Below are 13,424 nucleotides of genomic sequence, written 5' to 3' on the forward strand. Positions count from 1 at the left end.
CCCACAACCCCCCCCCCCAACATATCGCCCCGTCCCCAGTCCACCCACCTGCCTTCCTCTGGCCCCAACTCCCACCCCTGCCGGGTGTTCACCACCCCCCCCCCCGACCTCCCCCTCTCCCACACCCAATGGTCTGTCCTCAGCAGAGGTCTTACCTTTGTCCCCCTCCGTCCCCATCTCAATGAGTTCCGCGCCCTACCATGACTTGGAGCGCTTCTACCGTCGTCTCCGCCTCACAGCGCACTTCCATGGGAAGGAGTCCTCGCCCCCAATGATGACCCTTTTTCCCTGTCTCCAACGCACCCCCTCCTCGTGGAACCCCTCTCGTAAAGTCCCGGCTCTGGAACTCTTTATTCCAGAACTGCCGCCGCGACGTCAACCGCCTCAACTTCTCCACTCCCCTGTCTCACTCTAATCTTTCCCCCTCTGAACGCACTGCCATTGAATCACTCCGCAAAAACCCAGATTGGGTCATCAAATCAGCCGACAAGGGAGGTGCCCTGGTAGTCTGGCGCGTCGATCTCTACAAAGCTGAGGCCACGCGCCAACTCTCGGACACCTCCTCCTACTTACCCTTGGACCATGACCCCACTGACGAGCACCAGGCCACCATTTCTAGCACCATCACCGACTTCATCAATTCCCACGCCCTGCCCGACCAAGCTTCCAACCTCATCGTTCCCCAGCCCCGCACGGCCCGTTTTTACCTTCTCCCCAAAATCCACAAACCCGGCTCTCCCGGCAGACCCATTGTCTCTGCGTGTTCGTGCCCCACCGAACTCATCTCCACATACCTTGACTCCATCCTATCCCCCTTGGTCAAATCCCTTCCCACCTATGTTCTAGACACCTCAGACACTCTCCGCCGCCTCCACGCATTCCACTCTCTGGGCCCTCACCCCCTCATCTTCACCATGGATGTCCGGTCACTCTACACCTCCATCCCCCACCAGGATGACCTCGGAGCCCTCCGGTTCTTCCTCGACCAGAGGAGCAACCTATATCCAGCCACTGACACTCTCCTCCGCTTAGTGGAGTTGGTCCTCACCCTCAACAACTTTACATTTGACTCCTCCCATTTCCTCCAAACACAAGGCGTAGCTATGGGCACATGCATGGGCCCCAGCTACGCCTGCCTCTTTGTCGGGTACGTTGAACAATCCTTGTTCAATACGTACCAGGGCCTCATCCCCGACCTCTATCTCCGTTACATTGACGACTGCTTTGGGGCCACCTCCTGCACCTACACACAACTGACTGACTTCATCCACTTCACCACCAACTTCCATCCGGCACTCCAATACACCTGGACCATTTCCGACACTTCCCTACCATTCCTTGACCTCACCATCTCCATCGCAGGGGACAGACTCCTGACCGACATACATTACAAACCCACTGACTGACATGGCTATCTGGACTACACGTCTTCCCACCCTGCCCCCTGTAAAGACTCCATCCCCTACTCCCAATTCCTCCGCCTACGCCGCATCTGTTCCCAGGATGAGACATTCCATACCAGGGCATCGGAAATGTCCTCGTTCTTCAAGGAATGGGGATTCCCCTCCGCCACCATAGATGAAGCTCACACCAGGGTCTCATCCATACCCCATAACATTGCTCTCTCTCCCCATCCCCGCACTCGCAACAAGGGCAGAGTCCCTCTGGTCCTCACCTTTCACCCCACCAGCCGGCAAATACAACACATAATCCTCCGCCATTTCCGCCACCTCCAACGTGACCCCACCACTCGCCACATCTTCCCATCTCCCCCCATGTCTGCCTTCCGCAAAGACCGCTCCCTCCGCAACTCCCTCGTCAATTCTTCCCTTCCCTCCCGCACCACTCCCTCCCCGGGCACTTTCCGTTGCAACCGCAACAAATGCAACACCTGTCCCTTCACCTCCCCCCTCGACTCCATTCAAGGACCCAAGCAGTCGTTCCAGGTGCGACAAAGGTTCACCTGTATCTCCTCCAACCTCATCTACTGCATCCGCTGCTCTAGATGTCAGCTGATTTACATCGGGGAGACTAAGCGGAGGTTGGGCGATCGTTTCGCCGAACACCTCCGCTCAGTCCGCAATAACCTACCTGAACTCCCGGTAGCTCAGCACTTCAACTCCCCCTCCCATTCCCAATCCGACCTCTCTGTCCTGGGTCTCATCCATTGCCAGAGTGAGCAACAGCGGAAATTGGAGGAACAGCACCTCTTATTCCGCCTGGGGACCTTGCGTCCGGATGGCATTAACATTGAATTCTCCCAATTTTGCTAGCCCTTGCTGTCTCCTCCCCTTCCTTAACCCTCTAGCTGTCTCCTCCCACCTTCCCATCCGCCCGCCCTCGGGCTCCTCCTCCTCCTCCCCTTTTCCTTCCTTCTCCCCCCCACCCCCCATCAGTCTGAAGAAGGGTTTCGGCCCGAAACGTCGCCTATTTCCTTCGCTCCATAGATGCTGCTGCACCCGCTGAGTTTCTCCAGCAATTTTGTGTACCTTCAGCTGATGCTCAGCTTGGTGAAATGGCCACTGGTCTGTCCATAGCAAGCTGGTCAAGATGTTGTCTACGATTGAGTGGTACAACCTTGGGTCCGGGTCTGTATCCTGAGAGTTGAACTCAAAATGAGTGCAGCTACTTTATAGGGAAGGCCACAGTTTAAGAAGTTTTAACACAGTTGATCTGTGTTTAAAACCCCTATAAACTGTTTGCTCAAGTGTTGTATATAATTGATAAGTGGTGTGTTAATGTAAGTTAATTGGAATAATATGACGTTATGAGAATGTTAGCTTGAATTTTCTGTATTATAGACACGTACCTGAGATGAAAGCATTATGTTTGGACACACCGCAAGCAGGCAGGCCTGAGAATCAGGCAATCAGCAGTCTAACTTTGGGCATGCCATAGCTGAGATGTAAATTTTATACTTTAATGGAATAACAGCCTGTATTGATCAATATGAGCCACTGTGCCAGATGATGCATTCATGATTTGCCATACTACAGAAAATTTGCTTATTAAAGTTGACAGGTTAAACTGCGAGGAAAAGTTGCATAAGTTTGCGTTATATTATATTGAGCATTAATGTTTTGAGGGGTAATCTGATCCGTTGTTATAGTGATGAAAGTGTCTGACAGAGATACTGCAGCAAAAATCATTTCCCCTGGTGATTTGTTGATGTACAGATCAGTCACAGTCTAATGGAATGGATGGAAATAAAATATTCCATTGCCACTCTTTCAAAGAAGAGCAAAATCAGTCTCTTGAGTGCCCGGAGACAATTTATTTCCTTTCCCCAACATCACTGAACAAAATGTCTATTTTTTCCAAGCGGCTGCAGAGAATGCTGTGAAATGAATACATTTTCCTCGATGAAGAATGGGATGAAGACCAGCAGAAGCTGTCAGGAAGTGCATGCTCACTGAAGATTTCCAGATTACCTGAAATATTTTTCTACCCCCTTCTCCTCTTCTCCCATTCTGAACTGCAGATTGTGAGTTGAGTGCTGAATCACTTGATTGTCTTCATCATGAGTTGGCATCCTTGCATTTAGTGCAGTTGTTGCTCTTTCTGAATACATAAGCTAATGTGTTCTTTAAAACACAGATGGACCTCCATTTAACACAGTGGCCCATTTCAAGAAGTACAAGCAGAAATTGTGTTGTGTTTTTTAATTAAAGGAAAATAATTATTATCAGGTTAACAAGATGATTCTTTAATATACCCTGTACAAATATTTATTGAAAAAAATCAAATTTAAACTTGTTACCAACTTGTTACTCATGATGATGAACTTGTAACAATGATTACGCTGTTTTGTTATTGATGTAGGAATTGTGAGTGTTTCTTCTGGGGTACTGGAGGGAGTGGTTGTGGTTTAGAGGTAGCAGAGGTGAGTGCATATAAAAAATTGATACACAGTTATTTGACTTTATGTTGTCTGTCTTTGTAAACTTCCCTGCATGGAGCCAGCACATCCTAAAGTTTTATGTTGATTTCTAAATTATGTTCCATAAATGGAGCCTCAGTAAAATGAAAAGCCTCTGAGTTATTTGGCCAACTGACAACCCTCGTTTAAGGCTCGTCACTCTCTGATGTGGCTTTAGTGCTCTCTCCACCTCTTTGGCACTTGAGTTCCTTCAGCTCTTCCTCGAGTAAAAGACCCGAGCAGTTCTTTCATGGCCTTTGTCTGGAGATGGCCAAAGCCGTCTTCTCCAATACAATGTAAAGTTCCAGCCCTCTAATCTTTCCCATCTCATGTTGCATTTCTAAAAAATCATTCATTGGCTTTTGCTATTAACCTTTCCAAAATGGATTGATGGTGGCAGTTTTATTTAATCCAGAGACTCCATTCATATTTTTTAAATAATTTTGCTCTGGCATTGCCCTTCTGGCACTGCATAATTGTTAATTTAGATCACAGTCCAAAGCATCTCAGATAGGTTGAGTGTAATAAACTTCAAAAAACACGTTGACACCTTGGTCTGGGGGCTGGAGGAATGATGCGGCTTTTAGCGGCAGAGAGAGCAAATCTACATTGGAAAATGCAGCTTGAAGGCTTTCAGAATGGCTCTGAGATATCAAGGATCAATCGAATGTTAACTGCCAAGTACTTTGATTCTAAGTAGCATTCTATTTTGTTTACAAAACAAATCTGAAAATAATCCATAAGCACTGAAGTAACTATTGGCAGCTGATATTTATTCTCACACTTAAATACATAGGGATTCTGAACCATTAAAAAGCATTAGCTTTATCATAAATTCTCCCCATGCAATTCCATGGATGAGAAGGATCCAGTTGTAAGAAACCCAGAGGAGATTTCTCATTTTTTTGAAAGAAATTTCCCCTTTGGCATCTGTTCCCCCAAAAACTATTTGTATGAATAACTTTATAAGTTTAATCCTAAATGACTTTGGCCAGTTCACGTGGAAATCTTGTGGCTCCTTCATTGATTGACTAATTTAATGTAATGCAGCCATTCCTTTGAATTACTCAACCTTGCTGACATCACTCGCACTGTTCATGGAGAATTAAAGGCTATTAAACCATCTTAAAGGAACAGATATATATTTCAAAGAGATGGTATGTGACCTCAGGAACTGGAAGGTGAGGACATCCTCATGCATTTGGATCCCTCATCCTCTGGATGCGATGGGTCATGGGTTTTAAAGGTTCTATTGAAAAAGGCTTGTGTTATCAACTGTTGTGGAAAGGTAGTTGGCAATTTGCAAAATACAAAGAGGTCATAAGCAGATTCCTTCGATCAACCTTCACTTAAAAGCAAATATTACCTGTCGATCATTGTTAGCGTTACTCTGAAACTTCATATTGATATTGAACTTCAATGGGTCTTTTAAAAAACCACAATGCAATAATCAATAAATACAAAATGTCAGAATAAAAGTGCTCAAAATCATATAAATATTGAGCTGAATGCTTTAATGGAAACTGTGCAATTGTCCCATTTTTTAATGATTTGTAATTGCGAGCTGAGTAAATAGTCTCTGCTTGAAGTCAATATGAAAACCTGTGTGTTTTCTGTTGTATTCAAGCCCAGTTAGAATTATACTCTAGAAAAATACTCTATTTCATCAGCATCTCCTGAAGAATGCCATAGAGTGTGGCCCTTTTTGTGGTTTAGATGGATATGAAGGCTTGGGGCTCTTCTAGTTTGCTCAATTGATAATGTTATCTGTGCATCTGGTAACTGATTACATCTCACTCCTTTTATATGCACCAGTTACTGCCATTTTCTTTTTGTTGTTGTTGCATTACATTCAGGAGCATTTGAGATAGTAGCAGATCATTTGACCTATCAAACCTTCTGTGTATTTGATTAGTTTACAGTGCTCAGTGCCTCGACAATTTATCTACCTTTAATTCATGTCTCTCTTTTCTCTCACCCATTAATACTGATGGTTTCACTTGACCTCTGTCATCCTATGGCTTCATAATTTAGATATCTTTAAGCCTTCTGTGAGAGTTGCTTCATGGTTTCTTCCCAAATGTCCTTGCTGTGTCTCCTCATACTTGACTTGACTTTGAATTGACTTACATAAAATAATTTCCCTGTATCCAGCCCATCAATTCTTACAGCATTGATCAGACCAACCCTCTTTTTTTGCACTATGCCTAACACGATAAAATAAATGTAATGGAAGAAATGGAAGAACGCCAAGCTATTTTGTCCATTGAACTTGCTGCACTAAATGATTATGGTTTATCTCCTACTTCAGTTGCACTTTCTTTCCCTGATTCCCATCTCCTGATGTTTTTTGTTGTTGTTGCATTGAATAATCTATCTATCACAGTTTTACACATTATCTGACTTAGTATCCACCATCTACTGGGATAAATAATTACAAAAAATCATAACCATCTGAGTAGAGTAATTTTAATCAAGAATACTGACCCTTTATCATGAGACCATATCAGGTTCCTCATTAACCACATATGATTCTTAAACATTTTCATGGAATCAGAGCATTCAACATGGAAGTAGGCCCTTCAGCCTATCAAGTCCATACTGACCATCAAGCACCCATTTACACTAATCTCACACTAGCCATTTAATTGTTCCCACATTTCCATGAACTCTCCCTGCAGGAGATACAATTTACAGTGCCCAAAATAAGGGGGTGTGGAAGGAAAACAATTAATTCACAGAAAGAACATGCAAATTCCTTTAAGGGAGCATCAGAGGTCAGTGTTGAACCCAGAGCAATGCGCATTTCTACCAGCTTCCAAACTTTATAGAATGGTCAGTCTCACATTGTGATGCAACATTACAAAACTTACCCTCAATTTAACTTTCAAAGCCCCAGTGTCATCCTGATTTACTTTGTCGCACATGAGACGATATATTTCACAAAATACTTTGCAATGACCTAACAGTAAATGCAATTCAGATTCCATATGATTCATGAAAAGGCGGGATGTGAAGGTGAGGCAGTTCAATCATTTTAAAGAGCAAAATAAAAAGGATGAAAACTAATTGATCCTTTTCAGTGACCAATTTAACATTGGAGAAAACTTGAATGCAAATCTCCGGACCCAGTGAAAAAGATTCACCAAATGAAACCTGGGATGTCATAGAGCAAGTCATAGATACATTGCCTAAAAAACCCTCAGAGTTTTTCTCTACTTTCCAAGATCTCTGTTTACCTGTTGGTCCACTTGGTCTTCTCCATCCCTTTCAGTTCTCCATTCTAGGTCAAACCGAGAGCTTCTGTTACTAAACTTCAATTTTGGATAAGTTACTTTAAAAGGAACCAGGCCATTTTGAAGGATGAATCTGAAGTTCAACACCCCCACCATAGCACGTTATTTTACAAAATTGTATATCAAAGGAATGAAACAGAAAGTGGTGGAAATAATCAGTAGGTCAGCTACCATCCGTAGAGAAAAACAAAGAATAAATATGAAATGTCAGATTGGGAGTCAGCCATTCAGCCCCCTGATCGTATTATATCATTGGCAGATCATGACTAACATATATCCTAACTCCATTTCAGTTTCAAATCTTTTATACCCACTGCTATTAATCTTAACTATGAAATCATTATTAAGTCAGCATTTCTTTACTGTGAAAGAAATGTCTCTGTTTAAAACTCTTTGAGTGATGTATTTTTAACTTCTCTTGTAATGATCTTGTTCAAACTTAACCAATAATTTGCAACAAGCAGAAAAAAAAATTCTCCTCCATCGACCTGAATAAGTTATTTCAAAATTCGAAATATTTGTCAAATCATCCTTAACCTTTTTTTAATTCAAGGAAATACAAGCCTAGTTTACGCAGTCTGCTCTCAAAATACAATTCTTTGAGCCTGATACATTGTGTGAATGTCTATTCCAGGTGCCGTCCCCAAACTTTTACACAATCCTCCAGATGTAGTGTAACCAGGGCATTCATTACACATTAGCTTCATAATAACATATACATGTACATACATATAGAAACACATCCACATTTAATGTACACATGTATGTATTCTTTGCAAATGTATATGGCATTTAATAATGCATATGCATATTTGTACTGGACATGTGATTGTATGACATATATAGGGTCCATATGTGCATAATGCTTTACTAAAATTATGCATGAAGCTGTTTCATGAACTCAATGCTTGTTAGCAATCAAGGATTGAGTCACATTGCTAAACCTCTTTTTTTTTTATTGTCCTCCATTTTTTGGCCTGATCTTCAACTCTACAAATTTGAGTGAATATTGCCAGCCGGTCCAGGATGACCACTCGATTCCATTTGCATAAGAGGTGTGGTGGCCCTTCAGATATCGGCCATTGAGGTTAGAAGTATGGCAATTATGGTACCACCAGGCGCCATGGTAGAACATAGCGCAATTATTCATGGAGAGATCATTGTCCCGATCCTTGGTTGTGAATCTCATGCCGCTGTGCTTCAGGAGGGAGTCCCCTGTAGGAAGAAGCTAATGGTTACTGCACTGCTTTTGAACAGCCCTGCCTTGAGCTTATCACGCACGCCACCCCTGCCTTCATGACAGATCATGCTCATTACCATCTCCTGTTTGAAACTGTGGTTCAGTGCTTTTGTCCTTTCCAATGGGTCAGTAGATTGTGGCTTTAAATTCCACTGTAGAGAGTACATAATCCAAGCCGACACTCAGTGTACCACACTGGAAGTGTTGCATTGATGGAAGTGACATATTTTGGTTAAGATATTAATATGAGCGCTCTTCTGCCCTTTGAGGTATATACAAAAATATACCATTGTTGTTGTTTTAAAGAAGAGCAATGGATTAACTATTTACTATTATATTACTGTTAAATGGGATACTCCTTTGTTCAATTTGGCAGCCTTATGCCCTATCTTTTATTGGAGCCTTTATTTCAAAAGCAGTTCATTGGCTGAAAGCATTATTGGATGGCCTCTTCATTATATCTCCAGATAATCTCCTCTTTCCATTTCCCCCCATTTGTAAATTCTCTCCTGTACGATTTGTTAATCTGATTGCGCTGCCCAATAATTGCTTTTTTTCCTCTTTTGCTGAAAATCTTTTACTGCGAGCCTGTTAACTTCTTCCTGACATCTTGTTAAATTTCCCTGCTTACCTCAGCATAACCCTGCAAGCTATTCCCTTGGTTAGTTAAAAAAAAAAATGAAATTGAGACCTGCAGTTCCGGTGTACTCTGCCACAGTCAGTGGATAGCTGTCCCTTTCTGGATCAACAGAGAACAGTCCAATCCCAAATGTCCCATACTGAGCATAGGCTGTGCTGTTCTCAAAGTCTTCCATCTCCACACGGAGTTCGTAGTGTGATTGAATGGTGAGAGCGTGAATCCTCTTCAAACCTAAAAAATTGAAAAAAGTTTCACATAGAGTCATCAGGACAGGGTACAAAGTTGACAGCATTAACTATCCATACAAATAGGCATCAAATTGACTGTTTACCATAATAGGTCAATAAGATTCAAGTTTAATCTACTGGAGCAGAATACCAGACTGGTAATAAATGTTGAGATGCAATATGAACCATTTTGATAATATGGCATTATTGCTGGACTATAACAGCATGATACTAATGTATATTTCTGACATTACAATAGTGACAACATTTCAAAAGTATTTACTTGGCAGAGTTTTAGCTGCAAATCACATTAAATTGTTTTGTCTGTAAGGATTTTTGGAACGAGCAGACTGAAAGAAATATGAAGTGGCTCCATATACAGTATGACTGTAAAATAGGTGGTCTCATAGACAGTGAAGATGGTTATAAAAAATTACAGCAGGATCTTGATCAACTGGGCAAGTGGGCCAAAGAATAACGAATGGCATTAATACAAATAAGTGTGAGGTGTTGCATTTTGGAAAGTCAAACCAGGCAGGACCTTCACAGTGAATGGTGGAGCCCTGGGGTGTGTTGTAGAGTAGAGGGATCGAGGAGTACAGTACACATTTCTCTGAATGTGACATCGAAGGTAGAAAGGGTGGTGAAGGTGGCTTTTAGTTTTGGTCCTCATCAGTCAGGGAACTTGGGATGTTACATTATGTTGTACAGGATGTTGGTGAGACCACACGGAGTATTGTGTTCAGTTTTGGTCACCCTTCTCTGGGAGATATGCCATTAAGAGGGAATGAGTGCAGAGAAGATCAACAAGGATGTTGCCAGGACAGGAGGGTCTAAAGGGCATGTCCCACTTACTCGACTTTTCAGCAACTGCCTTTGAGCTTCAAGCTCGAGGGCGCTCGCCTGAAACAACTCGAGCTGGATCGACCGTCAGCGATGAAACCGCGAGCTGGATCGACCGTCAACACACACACACACAAACACATCGCAAAGGCGGGGGCCAGGGAAAGCAGGGGAGCACTGTCTGAAATTCACACCCGCGATGGACAGGAAGGTAAAAGACGGCTGGCACAGTGTACGGTAAGTCCTTTAGAGAGCCGGGGGGGGGGGGGGGGGAGACCCCACTACCACTGCACTACGAGTTCAAAAGAACCATGACGACCAATTTTTACTCACGGAATTTTTACTCATGTCTAGCATGCTGAAAAATTTTCCTCGACCAAATTGAGGCCGCAAGTATGCGGGAACTTCTCTCGAGCATGAAGGAGAGTTCCAGTGACCTCCTAGGACCACATGACGATCATGCTGCGAGTTTGTGGCGAGCGCAAACTCTTCTAAACTCGCAAATTAGGTCGCCATAGCGGGACAGGCCCTTAAGTTATAGTCAGAGGTTGGACTAACTAGGACTTTATTCCTTAGAATGCAAAAGGCTGAAGGGGAAAATCCATAATGGATCAGCGAGGCCTAACGTAAACTGGGCAATCGTTTCGCTAAACACATTCACTCAGTCCGCCTAGACCTACCTGATCTCCCGGTTGCTAAAGACTTTAATTCTACTTCCCATTCCCACACTGACCTTTCTGTCCTCGGTCTCCTCCATTGTCAGCGTGAGGCTAAACACAAATTGGAGGAACAGCATCTCATATTTTGCTTGGGCAGCTTACAGCCCAGTGGTACGAATTTTGATTTCTCTAACTTCAAGTAACTCCGTCATTCGCTCTCTCTCCATCCCTCCCCCAGCCAAATCGCACCAACTTCTCGTTTTCACCCAACAAACAGCTAACAATGGCCTATTTCCTTTATCATCTTTATTTTTTTGCATATCTTTAATTTGTTGTTCTTTATCTCTCTACATATACATCTATATCTCTCATTTCCCTTTCCCCTGACTAGTCTGGTCTCAACCCAAAACGTCACCCATTCCTTCTCTCCTGTTCCGTTGAGTTACTACAGGTTTTTGTGTCTATCTTCGGTTTTAACCAGTATCTGAAGTTCCTTCCTACACAGTCCTTAAGGGAGCAATTCACTTGCACTTCTTCCAATTTAGTGTATTGCATTTTGTGCTCACGATGTGGTGTCCTCTGCAATGGAGAAACTAAAGATTAGGTGACTGCATTGTTGAGCACCTCTGTGCAGTCCATAGGGTAAACTCTGGCTTCCAATTGCTGATGCCTTTAATTCTCCATCCCACTCCCACTCTCACATATCTGTCTAGCTTCTGGCATTGTTCAATAAGCTCTTCTGTCACTATTAAATTGTGGAGTCACAGGTACTAGCCCAACTAGCTATGTCAGATGGAAAATATAGACTTTGATTCTCAATATTAAATTCAAAAATTTCAGATTATTTGCATTCTCAGTTGGGATCAAAACTAGCCATTTTTTTGCCAGGTTATCTATTTGTCACATGAAGTCATTTTTTCTCTCTCCATTGACACTGATCTGCTGGACACCTCCAACATTCTCCTTTTACAATACAATACAATACAATTTATTTGTTATCATTTGAACCTCTTGAGGTTCAAACAAAATTTGGTTACTGCAGTCATACACACAAGAAAAAAGAACCAAGACACAACACAATTTACACAAACATCCATCACAGTGAATCTCCTCCTCACTGTGATGGAAGGCAAAGTCTTATCTCTCCCCTGCACTCCTCCCGATGTCAGAGTCAAAGCCCCCGGCGGGCGATGGTAAGTGTCCCGTGGCCATTAAAGCCGCGCCGGGCGATGCAAGGCCGCGCTCCGGGTCTTGGTGTTGGAGCCCCCGGCGGGCGATGGTAAGTGTCCCACAGCCGTTAAAGCCGCGCAGGGCGATGCAAGGCCGCGCTCCGGGTCTTGGTGTTGGAGCCCCCGGCGGGCGATGGTAAGTGTCCCACGGCCGTTAAAGCCGCGCAGGGCGATGTAAGGCCCTGCTCCAGGTACTCCTCAACCCCGGAACTCGGGCGGGAAAAGTCGCCGTTGCGGAAGCCCCGAAAAGCGGTCTACCACCAGGGACCCGCGAGCTCCCGGTGTCACTGTCCACCAGACCTGCAGTTGGAGCCTCCAAATCTCCAGGGTCGGGCCGCGGCAGCGCGCCACCACCGCTCCGAACTCGGCCAGCTCCACGATGGTAATTAGGTCCGCAGCTCCGCGACTGGAGCCCCAGGTCGTTCCGGTTGGAGGCCACTCCACGGTGCTAGGTCCCAACGACAACGGAGACCCGACAGAGAAAAGGTCGGGTTCTCCGTGCAAGGGAAAGATTTAAAAGTTTCCCCCACCCCCCGCCCCCCACACACATACTCAGTTTAAAAAAAACCACTATAACTACATTTAAACAAGACAAAAAAAAAATAAGACAGACGGACTGCAGATTTGCTTTCATGATCAGCCCCTTGTACGTAATGCAGCGAGTGCAGCTGCTACTTTGCATCTACAGTGACCTGGCTTTAATACAGAGAGGATAGGTTCTATCCGTTCTCCCCCACCCTCTCTACATCTTGAAACTTGCTTGTTTTCTCACTTTCCAATTCTGTTGATGGGTCTTGGACCTGAACATTAACTCTATTTTCCTTTGCTGATGGTCCCTGATTTGCTGCATACTTTCTACTTTGATTACAGATTTACAGCACCTGTAGTTTAAAAAAAAAATTTGTTTGCTGTGCACAACAAGATCCAAGATAAATCCATGATCCAAGCCTATACCCACTATGACAACTGATGTACTTTTGTATTGTTGTCGGCGCTGTATTTCAGGCGAGATGTTGAATGAAGACTTTTATAGACTTCTATTTGAAGAAGAAAATTGCATTCTATCCAGTGTCTTGTGCCAATATTTGCTGATTGAGTTTGAATAGAACAAGAAAATTGTTTAGTTAGATGCTGCATGGGGAAGGTTGCTTATCACAATTTAGCCGGCATGTAAATGCCGATACTTAAAATAACTACCTTAATTGGATGTAAAATACTTGCATTGCCCTGTTATTATGAAAAGCTTCAAGCCTTTCTTCACATGAAAGATCAATACAAAATTAACTTCTGAATTAATTTTCGTTGTTCATTTTCTTGGGCAAGATTTGAGAGCCAAAGAAAAACTATGCAGATGCTGAAAATCTAAATGTA

General features: G+C 43.5%; 1 protein-coding gene across 1 annotated transcript in view; it reads right to left on the reverse strand.

The window, feature by feature from the left end:
• Positions 1-7,741: 7,741 nt before the first annotated feature.
• fibcd1 (fibrinogen C domain containing 1) overlaps positions 7,742-13,424 on the reverse strand; it is a 34,540-nt gene continuing 28,857 nt past the window's right edge. Inside the window, exons 6-7 of the mRNA XM_033048877.1 lie at positions 9,147-9,326; positions 7,742-8,430 (exon numbers count right to left, since the gene is read on the reverse strand). Coding sequence (XP_032904768.1) covers positions 8,171-8,430; positions 9,147-9,326 — 440 coding nt within the window. The 3' untranslated portion in view covers positions 7,742-8,170. The remainder of the gene's footprint in view (positions 8,431-9,146; positions 9,327-13,424) is intronic.

Source organism: Amblyraja radiata, chromosome 32 (genome assembly GCF_010909765.2).
Source record: "Amblyraja radiata isolate CabotCenter1 chromosome 32, sAmbRad1.1.pri, whole genome shotgun sequence".
Lineage (NCBI taxonomy): Eukaryota > Metazoa > Chordata > Chondrichthyes > Rajiformes > Rajidae > Amblyraja > Amblyraja radiata.